The 22,021-nt window shown below is 42.5% G+C and overlaps 2 protein-coding genes across 2 annotated transcripts; one reads left to right on the top strand and one right to left on the bottom strand.

Moving 5' to 3' along the window:
* Nucleotides 1-7,071, top strand: clec11a (C-type lectin domain containing 11A). Its single transcript, XM_061746393.1, has 5 exons — nucleotides 1-367; nucleotides 1,299-1,401; nucleotides 1,651-1,758; nucleotides 2,002-2,085; nucleotides 5,953-7,071. The coding sequence occupies exons 1-5, from the start codon at nucleotides 275-277 to the stop codon at nucleotides 6,363-6,365; spliced, it is 801 nt and encodes a 266-aa protein (XP_061602377.1). The 5' UTR covers nucleotides 1-274; the 3' UTR covers nucleotides 6,366-7,071.
* On the bottom strand, nucleotides 6,934-20,066 carry selenol (selenoprotein L). The gene is made up of 9 exons (XM_061746391.1): nucleotides 19,882-20,066; nucleotides 19,352-19,430; nucleotides 19,185-19,238; nucleotides 18,194-18,239; nucleotides 17,633-17,760; nucleotides 12,728-12,842; nucleotides 12,107-12,229; nucleotides 10,427-10,564; nucleotides 6,934-7,783 (listed from the first exon to the last, which is right to left on the bottom strand). Exons 1-9 carry the CDS (start codon nucleotides 19,985-19,987, stop codon nucleotides 7,649-7,651), a joined length of 924 nt encoding a protein of 307 aa, XP_061602375.1. The 5' UTR covers nucleotides 19,988-20,066; the 3' UTR covers nucleotides 6,934-7,648.
* Between the last annotated feature and the right edge of the window lie 1,955 nt (nucleotides 20,067-22,021).

The following is a 22,021-nucleotide window of genomic DNA, read 5'->3' as shown; positions in this document are numbered from 1 at the left end:
GGAGTGACAGCAGGCAGGCAGGCAGCAGCAGGGATGTTGTTCTAATTGTTGCCGTTAGATACCTGGGTTTCTCTTCCTCCTCGCTCCTTTTTATTTTTTTAAAGGGGTGTATGCACCACCTCCCCATTCACGTATCTTATGGGAGATTCCGACTGGTTCCCTGTTGCCGTTCCAGGAGGGAAAGAGGAGTGAAAGAGAGGAGCGCAACTCGACTCTGAGGTGCAGGGGGATTTTTTGCTGCTGAAGGAAAAGCCGAGTGACGAAGAAGCAGAAAATGGGACCAGCTGCCACCTCACTTGCACTCTTGTGTTTCTGCTCTCTGGCTGTGTGTGTTCCTACAGGGACGACGGACGCGGCATCAACACAGGTCAGAACTCTGCGTACTGTATGTGCACAGTCATGTGCTCCTGCTTTGCCACTGCAGCATGGACTTGTGTGTGTGTGTGTGTGTGTGTCTGTGTCTGTGTATGTGTATATATATATATATATATATATATATATATATATATATATATATATTCTACCAGATATAAAGTTTCCTATGCAACTGAATGGGAAAGTGTGTCCAAACATCTGACTGGTAGTTTACATTACTGGCACACTGAGAAATAATGGTAACATGTCCAATGAAGTAAACTTTCCTGTCACTGGATGCAGTGTGAGTTTGTTTGTGTTTAATATTTCAAAATAAAACACCTCTCTCCTTCAACCCACGGGCCGCTGAGAAACATACTGATGCGTATGAATAATTATGTGGCTGATCACAAAAGTGTGTTTTAAAATTGAGATGAATAAACTGTTTATTTTCTGCACTTCTGCAAAGACCAAACTTAAAATTATACTTTTATAGAAAAACAAAACAAAACTAACAAACACAGTAGGCTTGAGGTTTAAGTCCATTGTTCTCCTGAAATTGATGGAAAATGCACCAGTCTCCACATAAATGTTTCTCGTTGCTACTTAAAATGTTTGGTTACAGACATTTTTACAGCCCTATAATCAGCAACTATTGGACAACTGAAACCTGGACGAGCTCCAGGTTTCACTTCATCTACTGGAGTCAAGATGTTGATCGGACTTGGGTGTGACACACATGGTGACGAATGGTGATCTTTCTGTGTGTGTGTGTGTGTGTGTGTGTGTGTGTGTGTGTGTGTGTGTGTGTGTGTGTGTGTGTGTGTGTGTGTGTGTGTGTGTGTGTGTGTGTGTGTGTGTGTGTGTGTGTGTGTGTGTGTGTGTGTGTGTGTGTGTGTGTGTGTGTGTGTGTGTGTTTGTACATGGTTCGGACATCTGACCAGGAGGTGAAGAGGGGAAGAGGTGACGTTCCTGATATTCTCCCAACCCCTGACCCAGAGCCAACCCCTCCAGTATCAGACTTTGAAAACTCATACAACTATGTCTGTAAGTGTTTTGCTGTTTGTTTTTTTTTTGTTTTTTTTTTGTTGGATGCAGCACATTTAATGACTGGTTTTGTTTAATTTCTTCATTTCTTGTTTCATTTCTTCCTGAGATAATCTCAAGACTTAACTCTGCTCAGTAACATCTGATAATTGATACGTCACATCTGCACTCTGTTATCTTCTTTTTCCTCTTCCGTTTCTTCTCCATCATGTTCTGGGGACTTTTTTTCTGTTCTGTTCTGTCCCTCAGTGTCCAGGCTGGCTGGCATGGACCAGGCCATCCATAAGCTGAATGTTGGTCACTACACCCTTGATGTTAAAGTCAGCCAGCTGATGGACCGTCTGTCCAAGATAGACGGTAAGCACGGCCATCCCTTTATTCCCAAACTGCCGATTATAGCGGCATGCCTTTTTAAAAATGTTTATATTCTGCTCATTAAGTTTCATTATTAAAAAAAAACAATTTGGGTAAGTAGATCATTGTGAAACTGGAGGAAAACTATTTTCTCTCCACCTCCTCAGCTTAATAAACTAAGGCGAAAGATGCTTTGCAGTGGCTTATAAGCACCCGTGTCCTTGTTGTCCCTCACTTCTAATGCAGCTAAAGTTGGTGAGCTGGAGGACAACATCCGGGAGGTTTCCCAACACAGCAAGGACAACCGCAAGGAGATGGGAAGACTGGAAGGTTATTTTTCACTTCTATTATAACTTTGCCCTTTAAAATGACAAAAGGAAAATCCTCAGTGAGTCTTAAAGGGGACCTATTATGGCATTTAATACCTATTTTAAACAGGCCTTGAATGTCTTAAAAACAAGCTTTTGATTGTTTTTGCTAAATAAATTAGAAATTCAGCCTCTAAACCATGTCTTTATCATCTCATTCCTTAACCCCATTATCTATGCGGGATTCTGAGTGGGCGGGGCTATGATAATGAGGCTCTGTGCTGATTGGCTGCCTGACGCGATGACGCGAATGATTCGATACACCGCTACGGAAAAATGGTGGAAGCTCCGGCCGGCAGAGTTAAGGCTGATTTATGGTTCCGCGTTTCACCAACGCAGAGCCTACGGCGTAGGGTACGCGGCGATTTAACGCGGAACCATAATTCAGGCTTTACGCGATGCGAGCAAGCGCCAACGACAAAATCAATTCCATTGCTTTATTTTCTATTGGACTGTCCTAACTGTCCGCAGCGACGCAGCGCGCCGTTTTGAGCTGAACATTTGTTGGACGCCCTGCTTCTATTTTCTTCCTGTCGCTCGCGTTGAAAGCCGGCTGAAAGCGCTGTAGTAAACAGTCATGGATGAGGAACGGCTGATCCAGTTAGTTGAAATGAGAAGTTATCTCTATGATTCCTCCTCATTTCACTACAAAAACCTCAATAAAGTGGCAGCTGGCTGGAGGTCCGATGTCACGCGGTGTGACGCAATAGTCGGACGCTCGCATGCAGTTAGGACACAGTGTTTAGTTGTGGGCGTGGTGTGCATTTTGGTTACGTAACGAAAATGCGCAGAATCTGAACGGCTCGTAGAAGCCACATCAGACTGGACGGCTCATCCGGGCGGCTGTACAGACACTGCAGAATTTGGTTGCTTTCCTCCTTCTCTGAGTTGGCAGGCTGTGGGAAGACCACTTTATATATGTTAAAGCAAGAAGAAACTTGTTTTTCATAATAGGTCCCCTTTAAGACTTCACTCTTTCATCAATGAAAGATGTATATACATCAATGTATACAAACTAGATGTCTAAAAAGGTTTTGTAGCAAAGCATAATACACATGTCACCACTTTAATTGAAGGTCTACTGCCCCACAATCATGAGCTGAGCATTCACTTTGATTTAGAAACATCTGAAACCAAACAAAGAAGCAGGATGAACGGGGAATCAGGTGCATGAGAAGACATGCAGGAGATGACGTATCAGGATTCTGTTTCATGCAAATAAGTCACATATTTGCATACGTTCCAAGACTCTGTCAGCTTCTTAGACCTCCACAAATGACCCGTGGCTCCGTCAAGAGTTTATAGGGGAATCAATACTTGTGTAATTACGTGTTTGGTTACCATGCAAATAGCGGTTGCCGCGGGAGGCATCAAAACAGACACGGCTCTGCATAACAGATTGTGGAGATAAAGGTGAAGGAAATGAGCCCCTCTGCTCCCCTCAGCTGCGTGGCGTGTTTTAGCATGTTTCTGCTCTTATTTTGTTTTCAGGGACCTCGCCTCCGTTTTGATTTGCTTAATGACTCAGTTATGGTTCCAGCAATGCGGACAGCTGTTTCCACAAAAAAAAAGGTGACATAAAGCTACTGTAAATTACAGTACCTGCTCAGCATCAGGCAGCTGCTGCACTCAGGGGTATTATGGGAAATGTTGGAGAACAAAAAAGGAAAGAAGAAAGAGAAGGGATAACACCAATTTTGCTCTGAATTTCTGTTTGTATTTATTCTAATGACATAAAGTCACAACAAATGTAACTTCTAGTAACCAGGGCCAGTGTTGTACGTGGGATAAAGCGACATCTTGTGGCACAGGCAGCAATGAGTTCTCCACTTGCCCACTTGCAAATCTCCATCGCGGTGAAATAGCCAGCATGTGCACAAAAATGACCTCTACCCTGATTTTTAGCCATGATCGGATGCAAACACCTCTCTGCTTTTTGAGTTTCAAGCAGACACACCTGTGAATGAAAATCAGTTTTATTTGATGTCTCAGCTTTGTAATCACAAGCAGAAAGTAACAAAAAGTAAAAAGTAGTAACAAAAGTAACAAAAAGTGGTCAGCTGTGAAAGTTCAGCACAAAAGGCCTGATGGAGGTAAGAAAAGAGAGCTAAACTAAAGGGATACAGACAGCCTGTTTATGCAATCACACAGCTTTGTGATGCTGATAATGCAAGAGGGAGATACTGACGTACTACTGGAGCATGGCTGACTGTATCTTGACCTTTTGAACCTAAAGTAGCACATAAACCAACTACCATCTGATGCAGCAGACCAGAGCGATGTCCAAATACTCAACATTGTGTTAGTAGGATCTTCCAACACTACCTAAATTATAATAAGACTACAACTGCACACCATTCCTTTATACTATATTAGTAGCTATAACAGAATATTTATTATCCTGTACTTACTATGTTTATAGTACATTTATTCAGTTTACAGTACACTTGTTCAGTTTCAGTTTCTTTTTTACTGTATTTTTTATTTTATTTTTCACACTTATAATTTATCTTTGTCGTTTATTTAGTCTGAGTTCATGTTGTCCGACTTTGAGTTGCTGTAGCACCCGAATTTCCTCTCTGGGGATCAATAAAGGACTATCTTATCTTATCTTATCTTAAAGAGCGCATCCTTACAGACGACCATCACTCGAAGCGGCAGCTTCTTGGTCATTGAACCAATCTCTTATCAGAAGAGCTTGTTGGTTTTGATTGTTGGATTGCCCTCAGTGTTTCCCTATAGGTGTTGAGGCTAAAGCTTGAGTTATGGTTCTGCGTCAAAACGACGCCGTGCCTACTGCGTGTGGTACGCGTCGACGCAGACCACACGCCGTCAGTGACGGCGTCAGTGACGCGTACCTCCCGAAAATTGTAACTACGCGTCGAGGTGACGCAGACCACACGCAGACGGAGAGGGCTGTGATTGGTTCGCTTGGTAGCAACAGTCGTGAAGCAGTCGTGAACTTTCAGCGCTCTTTTCTTCGTGTATGTGTGATTTTTTTTTGTTTTGGTTTTTTGCACAATAGTTGTCCTTATCTCTTTGATTCACTGTGACCGGAAAAAGTTGGATAAACCATTCAGGAAAAGATTGCTAACTAGCGGTCGCGGGGGGGACTGCACCGAGGCGAAATGGAGTGACGGAGAAGTCTGAAGGGTTCACAACGGCGTCACGGTGACGGCGTGTGCTCTGCGTTGGTTTGACGCAGAGCCATAATTCAGGCTTAACGCTTGAGTTATGGTTCTGCATCAAAACGACGCCGTACCTAAGGCGTGTGGTACGCGTCGTGTACCCACCGCGACGAAATGGAGTGACGGAGAAGCCTGAATTATGGTTCTGCGTCAAACCAACGCAGAGCACATGCCGTCACCGTGACGCGTCGTGAACCCTTCGGACTTCTCCGGAAATGCGTTGCTACCAAGTGAACCAATCACAGCCCTCTCGGTCTGCGTGTGGTCTGGTTCGCCTCGACGCGTAGTTACAATTTTCGGGAGGTACGCGTCAGTGACGGCGTCAGTGACGGTGTGTGGTACGCGTCGACATGTACCACACGCCGGAGGCACAGCGTTGTTTTGACGCAGAACCATAACTCAAGCTGAAGTCCGAAGGGTTCACGACGGCGTCACGGTGACGGCGTGTGCTCTGCGTTGGTTTTATGCAGAACCATAATTCAGGCTTAAATCACTTTTTTTACCATGTCTTGGATTTACTTTTATTCAGTACGGCCAGGGCCCCTGGCCATACTGATTACTGAACTGGCCCAGGGGGGACAAGAGTTTTTGAGCGTGACAAAACAACAACTTCACTTCCAAACGTGTGCTCTGCTCCGCAGGCTGCCAGAAGGGCCGGCGGCTGGGCTACAAGTGCTACCTGGTGTACAACAGCCAGGAGGACTACGCCGGGGCGGCCCGGAAGTGCCTGGAGCGCGGCGGCCGCATGGCGATGCCACGTGACCGCAAGGAGCAGGAGGCCCTGGCCGACTACGTCAAGTCCTTCTTCCGCCCCGGGAACTGGCCCGTCTGGCTGGGCGTCAACGACCTGCGCTCCGAGGGCTTGTACCTGTTCGACGACGGCACGCGGGTGTCCTACTTCCAGTGGCGGAAGCACTTCCTGTCCAGCCAGCCGGACGGCGGGAAGCGGGAGAACTGCGTGGCCATGTCGTCGGACGACGGGGACTGGTGGGACCACTACTGCGACCGGACCATGAACTACGTCTGCGAGTTCGACGACAGGGTGGCTCTTTAAAACCAACTCCTCTTTGAATATATTGCAACAAGTTACGGATCATTAGAAATGAAACTCAATTTTATTTAATAATAATGTGTTCCTTCTGCCTTTTCAAGCATATTTTACTCTGAAGTCCAATATATTGAACTTATAGAGTGAAACAAACAAGTGTGACGAGTCCTGGACCTGGTCGCTGCTGCAGGGGGACGACAGTTAGGACTCTCTTGAGATTTCATTCATGGAATTGTAAATATTTTTCTTTCAAGTCTCCCAAAAAGGAAAGAAAAATTGAAATTTAGAGGCACTTTCAGCACCAGCACATACCAAACGCTTTCAAAATATACTTGTGTGTACTTTGTCTTATAAGGAATTAGGCTGGGACTGGACGGGGATAGCTGCTTCCTATAGGAAGTGCGGTGCAGGGCGTGACCTCTGCAGCTGCCGGACCAGCCAACATTTCTGACCAGAGACCTTTTACAGCTATAGCTTCACTTCCCATACCCGCCTATGCATACATCAAGTCTAAAAACACAGTTATAGTGTGCAATGATGAGCCACAAGGTGATGTTTATTCATGATTCTCCACTAAATTCAAAAATACTTTATTAATCCACGAAGGGAAACTAATTCACATTGATATGGGTTACAACACAATTTTCGGATCAGTGCTGTGTGAAAAAGAATTTAAAAGAAAAGAAAAATTAAAAACAGAAAAAAAAAAAAATTGGTTTTTGATCTTTGATTCTGGTTCTGAAAAGTTGAAAGAATTTGAATGCCAATACCAAAACTTTCATTAGAAATTTGGTTAACTTCACCTATTTCACAAAAGAGACTGACCCACTTTTTACTTTTACTAAGCTTTTCATCCACAATCAAAAAGGGTTAGTCGATTAATTAGATGGCATCATGTTAAGTGCTTTCTGTGTAATTAACTATATTAATACATTTCCTCTCATCGCCACTTGGGGCTGCTACAGTCCCAACTTTCTAAATGAACAGTTAAGAGGTAAACTATTAAGGCATTATCATAAAGATTATTTGTAAGGCTATAGCGTTAACAAACATGATCAAATCAGATTAAACCTTCTTAAAATCACAACACTGACACAGTAAAGAAGATCAGTCATCTCTTTTTCACCCTTTTTTCCAGAGCATCAGCCACACCTCTTCATGAAGTCATGAGTGTGAGATGTGACGTCATTGAGGTGAATCAAAGCGCTGCTCTTCCTCTGTGCTGTCAGTGATGTTTTCCAGCACATTTTGCATGTGCGTCACAGTTTTCGGTCCACGTGTCGACGTTTCTACTCCGACTTGGAGCCGCCATCAGGGTCCGCGGCCTTGATGACGTCGGCCACACTCGGCCTGTCCAGAGGGTTTTTACAGGAATGAGACAGAAGCACCTTCCCTGCATCATCCAGCAGGAAGTCGCCGCCCAACTGTGGAAAAAACAAATTAACACAATAAGGCTGCAGGAGATCGTGCTATACAGGACTGTCTCAGAAAATTAGAATATTGTGATAAAGTTCTTTATTTTCTGTAATGTAATTAAAAAAAACTAAAATGTCATACATTCTGGATTCATTACAAATCAACTGAAATATTGCAAGCCTTTTATTATTTTAATATTGCTTATTATGGCTTACAGTTTAAAATTAAGATTCCCAGAATATTCTAATTTTTGAGATAGGATATTTGAGTTTTCTTAAGCTGTAAGCCATGATCAGCAATATTAAAATAATAAAAGGCTTGCAATTTTTCAGTTGATTTGTAATGAATCCAGAATGTATGACATTTTTGCATTACAGAAAATAAAGGACTTTATCACAATATTCAAATTTTCTGAGAAAGTCCTGTATATAGAGTAACTTTGAATTAAATTTGATGTAAAGAGGACTCGCATCAAATATTGAAATTCATAGACTAGGCCGCAGTGTGGGACTTTTTACCCTCTTTTAACCCATTGTTTTTATTTTACAGATATCAAATTTACTGAAATATTAAACTTAGTCATTAGCACCTATTTCACTGACGAACAGATTATAGGTGATGGAAGTGTCTTATAACATTATGAAAGAGTGAAGTCTGACAGCATCAGAATTTAACTGCGGTTCTTCCGGGTTTCATCCCTCCTGGAGTTGCTTCCTTGGTTCTGTTAGGAGGGCAGTTTTCCAGGGTAAAATCTGGGAGTCTGCATTCCTACTAGGGCCGACCTCAGGCCTCAGCTCTGTCTTGATTTCAGTGATGGTAGGATCCACTGATCCAGCAAACTACAACGTAAGACCTATTTGTAGCACTAGTGTACCACTTTCAGCGTTTTTGCCAACCACCACTAAATGAAGGAAGGAGATGGAATACAGGAAAAAGGAATGACAAGTGAAGGAGCTGAGGTGGTTGCTGTGCCTCTGTTTGTCTCCACAGGCTTGTCTAGGCCCTGGACAAGTTCCTGAAAATTCTTGTTGTGGGGCCGTTTCTGGCAATAGAGACACATGACGTGTTTCAGGCCCTTTAAACTTACCCCAGACCCCTGAAAATAGAACGTCCTCATCTTTTTACTTGACTCGTGTAGCTGTAATCTTCAAGGTCAACAGTGATGATTCAATAACAAAACAAATCTTTAGTGCAGAAAAATAAGGTAAATGGCTTAACAACTACTTTTTCTTTTTTTTTAAAACTTTTATTCAGTCTCTTACTCTGGTCAGGGTTGTGGGTCTCGTAGGCGCCTCTACCTCGATGTCTACGGCAGCTTCATGAGCTCTTTTTCAGTATTACTCATGTGTGACTTAGGCCCTGTCCCAATACTCCCCCTACCCCTCGTTTTAATCCCTTCCACTAAATTTTGCGCGTTCCCGTGAGGGTAGTGGTGTCCCAATTCCTATTTCCACCTAGGGGGAGTGGAGAAAACGAGGGCGAGTGGCTATGAATTGTCCCTTCACAGCGAGGGTTTTCAGATGCTGATTTGACTCGCCGTTCGAGGGCAAACATCATTTGCAGACTTGTCTCAGATGTGACAAGGGAGCAAGCATTTTTTTGTGAGAAATAGAGAGAAATAATCCTGTGACTTGTCAGATTTGTTTTGGATGTTTCTGATATAATAGTTTTCAGAAACCACCAAGTAATCCAGCTGTTATCTGGGTAATTTACACACTTTCAGATAAAGCTGAAGTGAAGATAGCGGAGCTGATTTATGGTTCCGCGTTAAATCGACGCAAAGCCTACGGTGTAGGTTACGCGGCGACGCGCCGTACGCCGTAGGCTCTGCGTCGATTTAACGCGGAACCATAAATCCGCTCTGCAGCCGGCAGACTGGCAGAAATCCCGAAATTTTCTGATCAAATTTCTTAACAGGCGTTATTTGGATAAACTGAGCCCAGGTTGGGGATATTAACGGTTACTTTTACGCCTGAAAAAATATTAAAACTTAATAAAGTGCCATATTAACAGTGCTACAGCTGAAATTAAAACAGCTTTTGGCTCTCAGCTTCCTGATCAGAGTAGGGATGAAAACGAGGGGTAGGGGGAGAATTGGGACAGGCACCTGGGCCAAGTGCCCTAGATTTCAAGTGCCCTAAAATCTCCCCCTTCTTTTTTAGGGGGTAGGGAAGAAAAGAAGGGCGAGTGAATAAAAGTGGGGCTAGTGAAGAAAAGTAAGGGGAGTATTGAGATTGGGCCTTAGTCACTTTAAGTGATGCACAACTGTTGCAGGAGATGACAAGGATGGGAGTCCAGAGTTAGTTTGGCTGTCATATGTAGTCGGATTGGGGAAAAAAAGAAGGAAAAGGCCTTTGTGCTGCTTGAAATTATATTTTTAACAAGTGAAAAGAGCTAAACTATTACATCTATTACACCATCTTTTCTATCTTTCAACACAAATGAAAGAACATCAACTGGCCTGAAACTAATATTACTAAAAATGTGTTGTGAAAATATTGTGAAACAAATCAAAATTAATCTCAATTAATTTTATATGTGGCTTATATGTGTTAATATTAAAAAAAAAAATAAAAAAACAACTTCATACTGTTAAGCCAAACGTGAGGCTTCAAGAGAAGAGGTGCTTCTGCGGTTTGATCCATTTGTACCTGATAGATGTCTTCCAGAAGACGAGGGGGGATATCGGGGAACTCTCTGCTTGCAACTTCATACTCCGAGTACTGCAGCAGACAGCTGAACCTCATCACCTTGCTGTATGACGAGCCAAGACCAAAACTCCTGTAAATCTGTACCAGAAGAGATAAATCTGTGCTCGGTTTACTTCACAAATCCATTCCTGCAAGTTTGTAGGGTGAAAAGCCCATTTTTGAGAGAAGAAAAATGATTATTTGCACACACACACGGACATAAATCAAGAATGATGACCGCCTCTGTGGCCTGTGGAAAAAAGAAACCTCCATTCTTTCTGTGAGGTTGCTTCCATCTCACCGACGCCAACATCTGGTGGCTGGCTTTTCAGAGCAAATGGGTAGTTAATAGAGCTTTTATGACACACCATCAAACAGCTGGTAAATCCTACAGTTCTCTGTTTGGATGCCTAGTAACGGTCAGCTTCAGTTAACGTCCATCACAGCTGTATCTTCATCCTAAAGCATGTGCACGCTAGGGATGGGCGGTATGGACTAAAAAATGTATCACGATCATTTCTGGCATTTATCCCGATAACGATAAAAAAAATACCAATACCAATTCTTTCTTTCTTTCTTTCTTTCTTTCTTTCTTTCTTTCTTTCTTTCTTTCTTTCTTTCTTTCTTTCTTTCTTTCTTTCTTTCTTTCTTTCTTGGCTCATTTCTTTCTTTCTTGGCTCATTTCTTTCTTTCTTTCTTTCTTTCTTTCTTTCTTTCTTTCTTTCTTGGCTCATTTCTGTCTTTTTTTCTTGGCTCATTTCTTTCTTTCTTTCTTGGTTCATTTCTTTCTTTCTTTCTTGGCTCATTTCTTTCTTTCTTTCTCGGTTCATTTCTTTCTTCTTTCTTTCTTGGCTCATTTCTTTCTTTCTTTCTTTCTTTCTTTCTTGGCTCATTTCTTTCTTTCTTTCTTTGCTCATTTCTTTTTTTCTTTCTTGGCTCATTTCTTTCTTTCTTTCTTTCTTTCTTTCTTGGCTCATTTCTTTCTTTCTTTCTTGGCTAATTTCTTTCTTTCTTTCTTTCTTTCTTGGCTCATTTCTTTCTTTCTTTCTTTCTTGGCTCATTTCTTTCTTTCTTGGCTCATTTCTTTCTTTCTTTCTTTCTTTCTTTCTTTCTTTCTTTCTTTCTTTCTTTCTTTCTTTCTTTCTTGGCTCATTTCTTTCTTTCTTGGCTCATTTCTTTCTTTCTTTCTTTCTTTCTTTCTTTCTTTCTTTCTTTATTTCTTGGCTCATTTCTTTCTTTCTGGCTCACTTCCTTCCTTCCTTCCTTCCTTCCTTCCTTCCTTCCTTCCTTCCTTCCTTCCTTCCTTCCTTCCTTCCTTCCTTCCTTCCTTCCTTCCTTCCTTCACGTACGTTGTGTGTCGATTTAACACAGAACCATAAATCAGCTTTACACAAAAACATCATCAACGGGAATGTATCGTTTTTACCGCGAGATGACAAATTCTTACCGTGGGGAATTGTTTTGACGGTTTATCGTGAACGGTAAAATATCACCCATTCCTAGTGCACGCTAGAACTGATCCTTTTCCTTTATTTACATTTTTACAAATAAAGAAACAAGCCACACATCCGTTTCACAGGATTTAAATACAAATGTAGCAGCTTAAAGGGAGTTGATCTGGGTGAAAGCACACATGCTGACCTTTCTCTGTGGGTCCAGCAGCATTTCGTAGGAACATCCAGTCTGCTCCAGCCACACTTTAGCTCCTTCCACACCGCCAAAGGAAACCACCAGGACCCGCACCGACCGAGCCTCCAGGAGGCTCTGCGGAAAAGCAAAGAGGATCACAATTAGACGGCACTTCTTTTTATAAGAAGTCATGGGTTGTGGCTGCAAGGCTGAGTGAAATCAGGCACTCTGGAAACCAGGCTGGAACTTTTTACGGTCACACTGAGAAGACTGTTCAGCCACTTCTTTTATGTGGAATGCCACCGAGACGTTAAATATATTGGATGAATGACTTCATTTCCGATAGTAGTTATTAATATAGGGATGGTTGAGAACTCAGCATGTTGCGGTTGCTGCTTTTTTACCAGCTGCTGGTAATATTTTTAAACACTTTCTGGGTTCAGCTGCCAGGTTAGAACTAAGACATATATAAAAGGATGAAGACAAGCTCTGGGGGGATTCTTTTTTTCCCTTTAATACAAGGTCTAACCATTTAACTAGTGAAATAACTCTTTGGCTTCTCATCCAGCCAGAGGTTGTTGCAGTTGTAGCTGAAATGATTGAAATGTGACGTGTGACTGACGCCGCGCTGACCTGGTTGGCCTCCAGCTCGGTCATGTGGTCCCATCACGGTAGTCATCCGAAATGCCTGATGAGAACCAGGAGCAGCTTCTGACCCTGACCCAGGAACTGGCCCAGACTCACACTCCTTTAAAAAACACACAGAACAGTTCACATGATTTAATGTGACACTGAAAGGACCGCGGGATCTGAACTGATGGATGGCCTTCTCGTCATTATTATTATTTTTTTTTTTACACACACACATATATATTCGAAGTTACAACCGTTTGTTAAGTTACTACTTGCATATGTATATATACCTGCATAATATGTATATATTTACATATGTACGCAAGTATGTATGTATGTATGTATGTATGTATGTATGTATGTATGTATGTATGTATGTATGTATGTATGTATGTATGTATGTATGTATGTATGTATGTATGTATGTATGTATGTATGTATGTATGTATGCATGGATGGATGGATGGATGGATGCATGGATGGATGGATGGATGTATGCATGCATGCATTGTATATACAAACCAGATTTGGTTGAAGTTGGGAAATTGCGTAAAATGTAAATAAGAACAAAATACAACGATTTGAAAATCCTTCTCAACCTATATTCAATTGAATACACCTACAGAATTTCATGGCTGCAACACGTCCAGTAGAAGTTGGGAAAGGTGGCAAAAAATACTGAGAAAGCTGAGAAAAGCTCATCAAACACCTATTTGGAACATCCCACATGTGATCAGGCTAATTGGGAACAGGTGGGTACCATGATTGGGTATAAAAGGAGCCTCCCCAAACATGCTCAGTCATTCACAAGCAAGGATGGGGCGAGGGTCACCACTTTGTCCACAACTGTGTGAGAAAATAGTTGAACAGTTTCAGAACAACATTTCTCAAAGCAAAATTGCAAGGAATTTAGGGATTTCAACATCTACGGTCCATAATATCATCAAAAGACACGCCTCTGGTGGTGGATTTGGAGCTTGGGGTGTCTCCGGGTGTACTTTTGGGTAGGGTGGTGTGGTGGCTTGTTGCTGGCTGGTGCGTCTTGGTATGTGGGGGAGTGCCGCATGGCAGTCGTGGTGTCGCCTTCGGTTGCAGGATGTGCCCTGTTGTTTGTTGCTGCTGCTGTGTTGGGTGTGGGCGGTGACCATCTCGGCCCTCCTGGTGTTGGCAGTGTTGCCCCTGTTCTTCCTTCCTTCCCCCCTTCTCCCATTCAGCTGTCCTTTTCTCCTTTCATCTGCTGGCGGGAGTAGCGTTGCTGCAGGTGGGGTCCGTGGGGTCCGTGGGGTGGTGGTCTCTTGGGTCAGTTGCTTCTGGCGGCGTCAGTGCCATGGACTGGGGCCGGCCTGGGACAGGACTCCCTGGCCCTCGGGTTCTGGCCCGGGCCTCCTTTCCGTGGGTAGGAGGATGGTGGTCGTGGTGGGACTAATGGCGGCCAGGGAGGATGATGATAATAACCACCCTTGTTACCGTTTGTACTATTACAACTAATCATAATACTCATAATAAGGAATTCATCATTTATAACAATTAATGCATTAATAATTAACCAATCATTAGTTGTTGCTGTAGATGTCTTTTCTCTCACTATTACTGTTTTGGTTGTTCTTGTTTGTGTTGTTATTATTATTATAATTATTATATAAAGAGTGTATTAACATGTAGTATGTTCATACGTGTATGCATGTAACACAGACATTCAAAAATACTTACACCTTATAGACCTGCATATGTCTCTCTCTCTAACACACACGTAAACACACTTTTTCTTTTTTTTTTTACTGCAACACATTTCACCACAAAGACACATCACATTCATACAGCAGTCACCACACTACACACACACTGCAACCATCATTGTCTTCTCTTTCTAGCGGTCTTGTCCTTTTATGTTTCACTTTGGTGATTTTGGTCCTCTCTGTCGGAATATGGAATTCAAATACTAATAAAAAATGTTAAATTATTGGACGGTCGAAGAGGAACGGTGAAGGACACACATTCATCTGCTCTAAGATTAAAATGCATGCATGCATGCATACATTATATATATATATATATATATATATATATATATATATATATAAATATATAAATAAATAACAAAATAAATGAGGATTTGGGTAGCGAGCTGGGGAGCCCAATCTCTATTAGGGAGGTTCAGGAAGCAATTACTTCACTTCAGAATGGTAAAACTCCAGGCCCTGATGGGTTCACTGTTGAGTTTTTTAAATTATTCTCTGCTGCCATTGCACCCGCTCTCCAGAGGATGTACAATGAGTCCTTTACTGAGGGCCGACTGCCTCCCACTCTGCTGGAAGCCACTATTTCACTTCTGCTTAAGAGTGATAAGAATCCTCTTTTATGTGGTAGCTATAGGCCCATTTCCCTCTTGAATGTTGACTTAAAGATCCTGTCAAAGATCTTAGCCCAACGCCTACAACGGGTCCTGTCCGGTATAATATCAACCGATCAAACTGGTTTCATGCTTGGTAGGCACTCATTTCATAACACGAGGAGGCTCTTAAACATCATCGGTGCTCCTGGTTCAGGCGTTCCGGAAGTGGTTATCTCACTGGACGCGGAGAAGGCCTTCGATAGGGTGGAGTGGAGCTACCTCTTTTTTGTTTTGCAAAAATTTGGGTTCAGTCCGGGATTTATATCTTGGATTAAATTGCTTTATACCAGCCCAGTTGCCTCTGTCCACACAAATGGACTTCAGTCTGTTCCATTTCCCCTTTATCGAGGAACCAGACAGGGCTGCCCTCTCTCCCTCCTCCTGTTTGCCTTAGCTATTGAGCCTCTAGCCATCTGGCTGCGCCAGGAGGCTGGGTTTGAGGGCATCAGCAGAGCTGGAAAAGTTTACAAATTGTCATTGTATGCCGATGACCTCCTCTTATATGTGTCTAACCCAGCTGCTTCTCTCCCGGTGGTTCTAGATATCTTTGACAAATTTGGGTCTTATTCAGGTTATAAACTTAACCTCCATAAGAGTGAGGTTCTTCCCATAAATCCGGCGGCAATGAACATACCTCCGTCCCTATTCCCTTTCAAATATGCTGTGGATGGATTTAAATATTTGGGAGTGCATATTACTAATTCATGGAGTCAACTTTTCCCTAGAAACTTATCTCCTCTAGTTGAAAAATGTAAACAGGATTTTGCCAGATGGTCTGGTCTTCCACTATCCCTTGTGGGTCGAGTCAATTTGGTTAAGATGGTTATTTTACCTAAGTTTTTATATCTTTTTTCGCACATCCCTGTCTTTATTAAGAAGTCCTTTTTTAGAACACTCGATCAATTAATAAGTTCTTTCATCTGGGGCAATAAAAATCCTCGTATAAGAAGATCAGTGCTGCAGCTCCCGAAGGCTCTTGGTGGCTTGGCTTTGCCCAATTTCCTACACTATTACTGGTCCTGTAATATTTATAAACTCTTGTACTGGATTAATGCCACAGCAGATGACCAGCGCCCCTTGTGGGTGGATATGGAACTTGCTTCTTCAAGGGTCTCTCTTCATTCCCTGGTTTGCTCCCAACTCCCTCTAACTACCTCTAACATTACCCCCAGTCCAGTGGTAACTAACTCTGTTAGAATCTGGAATCAATTTAGGAAGAACTTTGGCCTTCATAGGGGCTCAGACCTCTCTCCTATTGTTAATAATCACCTATTTCCGCCCTCCTGCACTGATTTGACCTTTCGGACGTGGTTCAGCAAGGGGATCACAAAACTAAATGACCTTTACAACCAAGGGACTTTTATGTCCTTTTCGGAGCTCTCGAAAAAATTTGACCTGCCTAGTTCCCATCTATTTTGTTTTTTCCAGATAAGGCATTTTGTTCAGAATCAGAACGCCAAATTCCCCAGTCGTCCTCCAGAATCATTGATTGATTCACTACTGGCTCTTGATCCTGAACAAAAGAAACTAATATCTAACATTTACACGCTTATCAACTCTTCCCTTGATAACCCAGTGATGGGCCCCAAGGATTCGTGGGAGAACGAGCTTGGAGTTACGTTACCTGATGATTACTGGGAACAGGTATTGCGGTTGGTTCATTCCTCCTCAATCTGTGCGAGGCACGGCCTACTACAATGTAAAGTAGTGTACAAAGTTCACTACACTAATTTGAGGCTTTCTCGAATTTATCCAAATGCACCTGACTCCTGTAACAGGTGCAGACAATCCCCTGCTGACCATTCTCATATGTTCTGGTCCTGTCCCAGACTTGCCACATTCTGGTCGGAAATCTTTAAAACTCTTAGCACAGCATATAACACAACCATCTCTCCTGATCCGCTCTTAGCTTTGTTTGGGGCCCCCCTACAGCCTTTGACTTCTAGAGTCTTAAAGAATGTCCTTGCCTTCACCACCCTGTTAGCCAGGCGCCTTATACTCCTTAAATGGAAACACTCTCACCCTCCGTCTCATAGTAGGTGGGTGGAAGAAATTCTACTGGTCATGAGTCTTGAGATGCTTAGGTTTGCCCTCAAAGGTTCCTTAGATCCATTTGAGAGGATCTGGAGACCTCTGCTAGGTCATATTGAGTCTTTGACATCTCTAGGTTGATGTGCTGACTGAGCCCCCCCTCCCCTCGTGTTTTTTTTTTTTTTTTTTTTCTTTTTTTTGGTTTTTGTTGTTTTTTTTGTTTGTTTGTTGTTTTTTTTTGTTTTCCTCTTCATACCTGGTTGTTTTTTTGTCGATGGGTTTGTTGTGAGTGCGGTTGTGGGGATGGGAATGTGGGAGGGATAAAGAAAAGTGGGGAAAAAAGGAAGGAGGGAAGTATTTCCTGTTATATTGCTGTACTACTGTTCTATTTCGTGGAACTACTTCCAATAAAAAGAATCTTAAAAAAAAAATAAATAACAAAAAAGTTCAAAACAAAACACTGAGCTGGTGTGTGGACTTACTCCCCACTGCGTGCGTCGGTGAACAAGATATCGGGACTCAGGTGGTCTTCTGTCTTTACTCCTGCCAGCTGCTCATCTGTCGACTGCAGACCTTTGTCTACACTCTGCAGGAAGGAGTCCCACTCACCCTGCAGACAAACACAACACTTAAACATACTGTCAAAAGATAAACCCACCATACTGACTACTCAGGCATATACAGTGAGTAATGCAAATAACTCAATATAATCTCATATACTGGGAGCCTAAAGGTGAAGGTGGGATTTTAAGAGTGGCAGTGAGTTTGGCAGGTAAGAGACACATGATGGGATGTGAGAGGTGAGAACCTCTGCCTCCTTTAATATAATCAGGATGGAGAAGTTACAATAAACCCTGAAGAGAAGAGAGCGTTTTTTTTCTTAGCAATCCAAGTAAAGCGTTGTTTTTCAAAGTAAAACTTCAGCTAACTTAATATAAATATATGTAGTGTCATTGTTATAGTCTGCATGTATATTGTTTTATTTTTCATTAAGAATGGATAAATACATTTTTTTTAATTAAAAAAAAAAGAGTAATACAGACCTCCAGCTCCAGAAGCTCCTCAACTTTCTCACTCACTGCTGCATTGCTGAAAAAATAAATAAATAAATGTGTATATACATATATACACACATACAAATACATATATACAAATATAAAGTTAACATCTACTCTTTAAAGGAGCAGCTTCAGCTGGTGGAGACTCCCCCAGGTTGCTAAGCAACACGGTTTACCGAGCCACAAGGGCCCAAAGCCAAGTGAGAAAGTTCATAATACAGCCAGGCTCCTCCTCTCCGAGCAATGCTATTCTTATTTATACTCTTTATTCATTAACTTCATTTTTCTTTTCCCATCACTTGGAGTTCTGACAATGAGCCCGAACTTCGCTGCCTCCCACCTTCCCCATGCAGGACTGAGTTTCATCCTCGACTCTGCTCCATCTGCTTCTCGCTCTGCAAACTGGGCTGGAGAAGGTTTTTGGGTTCTTGTTGCTTCCATTACTGCCTTTTGAGGCAGAAAAAGGTGCAGCAAAAATGACACGTACGTCATGAATTACTAATTTGTGGGGTTCGACAAAAACTCCAAGGTTCTGTGCCCTTATTTGTGCGGCAAAACAACTTCCACAGCCGAGCCTCGAGATGCCATCTTCTCCGTTTTATCAGTATTTTGCACATTCTGTTTGGGTCTGATGAGAACTCAAGATTGCTTATAACAACAACAGTGATCAACACCCGCTTTTCTACGATACACTTTTCTCCCAAAAAACTGTTTTTTGGGACAATGTGCTCCCTGTTAAGTTGGAATAAACCTCCTGAAAAGACATTTTGGTCTCTGAATATTTTTTCCAGCCTGCTCACCATTCTGCCTCCTTTCAATGTCCCACCGTGAAAATGAGGTGTTTTCCTGATTTACAGGCAGGTGAAATGAAGGTGAAATGAATCAAGATGTGAACACTTGTGAAACCACCTGGGGAGAGCCGAGGCTGCATCGTAGTGTTGGACCAGGTACTTCTATATCTGCTGCATGTACTTACTGGTAAAACTTCTGCCAAACAGCCTCAGCTTCACTCTTCTTCTTCACTCCAATGCTTAAAAAACAACCCAGATAGGTCAAATTACACATAAAAGACAATTAGATTTCTGTACTATTAATTATTAATTATTATTATTATTGTTATTACATGATTCAGTTACTCCTCACCTTCTGTACAAGTCTGCTCCGGCTGTGATGAGGCCAAACAGAGTGGTGATCTTATGAGGGACAAAAGTCTCCAGAGAGGCTGTTGGAGAACAATGAAGTTCTGTTAAAGGTCATTAAACTGTGCTGGCAAAGCATGACAGGGATTACTTTACACCACCCTAATGTTGGCTCCGTTAATCCTACCTTGATCACACTGATCAGCTTTCACAATGCTTAAGAGGGATGGCTGGAGTCCAGGTTATCAAATATCAAAAACTGAGAGCTATTGTAAATGTTTTTTCCCAAGTTTGTTTGTTTTTCAGACTGTTCACACTAGAATGAAATAGCAGCAGGTGGAACTATGTAGAACAAATATATATTTATGTTAAAATTAAATTTAAGTACACCCTTAAAGCCATCAATAAATATTTAGTTTAAAATTCGAATTTGCAAAGGCTAGTTTGTATCCAGTGCACAGGTAATAACACAAGAGAGTAAACATCAGCTGAGAAAACACGGCTCTATTCCGGGTCAACATTCATCAACTGTACCTGCAGCTTCCTGTTTGGCGTTCTGGAGCAGAAGTTGTCCCAAACTGACCAGCAGAGTGAGAGAACTCGCTAAAGTGTCCTCCGCCTCGCTCCCGTCCTCGGCCATGTCCCCCTGCTGCCCCAGGACCCGCCGATCCCTGAGTGACACCGGACTGATGCCGGACCCTGAACCACATGGACCGATCCACACGTGACCAGGTCAGGTGGCCTTTCCAGACGGAGCTTTGGCGACACCTAGTGGTGAACAGAAGCACTGCTACTGATAAGGTATGGAGGACCAAAAAAAATATATATTTTATTATTCCTTTTCTTTATATACGGAAGCGTAATGCTGCCACCCGAGAAAAATAAAATATCAGTATCACGTTATAACGTGAAACGTTTATTGTTAGAACAATAAATTATCACGTTATAACGTGATACGTTTGTATTTTGTAATAACGTGAAATGTTTATTGTTCTAACAATAAACGTATCACGTTATAACGTGATAAATAGTATATTAATAATAATAATAATAATTCATTTTATTTAGCGGCGCCTTTCAAGTCACCCAAGGTCACCTTACAGAATAAGAACAAAAACAATAAAATACAATAGAAATACAAATACAGGAAATACAATAGAAATACAATAGAAATTATAATACATACACACATACACAATACATACAATAGACAACCGAGGAGCAACAGTACAGATAACACAACAGTATGGTGGGAAGTAGTGTGTGGTGACCGGTCAAAGTGAATGGGCAAGTTTAAACAGGTGAGTCTTGAGTTGCGTTTTGAATGTGGTGATGGAGTCTATTTGTCTTATGTGTGGGGGGAGGGAGTTCCAGAGTCTGGGTGCCGTGCAACTGAAAGCTCGGGCACCCATGCTGCTAAGGTGTGAGGTGGGAGTGAAAAGAAGTCCAGCAGAGGTTGAGCGGAGGTTGCGGGAGGGGGTGTATTCTTTCAGTAGGTCACAGAGGTAGGTGGGGGCTAGGTTGTGAAGGGCTTTGTGGGTGAGGAGGAGGTTTTTGTAAATGATGCGGTATTGGACTGGGAGCCAGTGGAGTTGGATAAGGACGGGGGTGATGTGATCAGATGACTTGGTGCGGGTGATGATCCGGGCGGCCGAGTTCTGTATGAGTTGCAGTTTGTCGGTGAGTTTGGTTGGGAGGCCAGTGAGGAGAGCGTTGCAGTAATCAATACGGGATGTGACGAATGAGTGGACCAGGATTTCGGTGCTGGATTGGGACAGTGCTGGACGGAGTCTGGAGATGTTGCGGAGGTGGAAAAATGCAGTCCGGGTGATGTTGTGGATGTGAGGTGCAAATGAGAGTGTATTGTCCAGAATGACGCCGAGGCTCTTGACGTGGGGGGAAAAGGGTACCGGGAAGCCGTCGATGATGATGGGAAGGGCGGGAGAGGGTTGTGACTTGGTGAGGGTGGATTTTGAGCCGATGAGAAGAGCCTCAGTTTTATTGCCGTTGAGTTTTAGGAAGTTATTGCTCATCCAGGTATTGATGTCGTGTAGGCAGGTGGTGAGGGAAGCGGGAGGAATGGCAGCGGTGGGGTTGGAGGAGATATATATCTGAGTGTCATCGGCGTAAGTGTGAAAATTGACCCCATGGTGACAGAGAATTGAACCTAGTGGTAGGAGATAGATGGTGAAGAGAAGTGGACCCAGTACTGACCCCTGGGGGACACCCATTGTGACACCCGTGCACCCGGATTTATGGTTCTGTAGTTGGACAAACTGTTGACGGTCAGTGAGGTAAGATGAAAGCCAGGAGAGTGCAACACCAGTGATCCCAATGCCAGCCAGGCGGTCCAGGAGTATTGGGTGAGAAATGGTGTTGATATTGTTCTACTTCTAACAATAAATTATAACGTTATAACGTGATAAGTTTGTATATTGTAATAACGTGAAAAATATCACGTTATAACGTGAAATGTTTATTGTTCTAACAATAAACTTTTCACGTTATAATGTGATAATTTATTGTTCTAACAATAAACGTTTCACGTTATAACATGTAAAATAGTATATTGTTCTAACAATAAATTATCACGTTATAACGTGATAAGTTTGTATATTGTTATAACGTGAAAAATATCACGTTATAACGTTGTTGTGCAACTCAGGTAGCTTGG

Source organism: Cololabis saira, chromosome 18 (assembly GCF_033807715.1).
Source record: "Cololabis saira isolate AMF1-May2022 chromosome 18, fColSai1.1, whole genome shotgun sequence".
In the NCBI taxonomy this organism is placed as follows: domain Eukaryota; kingdom Metazoa; phylum Chordata; class Actinopteri; order Beloniformes; family Belonidae; genus Cololabis; species Cololabis saira.
Note: the sequence above shows the minus strand (reverse complement) of the source record. Positions and strands in the feature narration are given on the sequence as shown.

Coding starts and splice junctions, on each gene's coding strand:
- clec11a (XM_061746393.1), top strand. CDS start 275: ATGGGACCAGCTGCCACCTCACTTGCACTCTTGTGTTTCTGCTCTCTG. Junction 368..1,298: donor CGGACGCGGCATCAACACAG/GTCAGAACTCTG, acceptor ACATCTGACCAG/GAGGTGAAGAGGGGAAGAGG. Junction 1,759..2,001: donor CCGTCTGTCCAAGATAGACG/GTAAGCACGGCC, acceptor CTTCTAATGCAG/CTAAAGTTGGTGAGCTGGAG.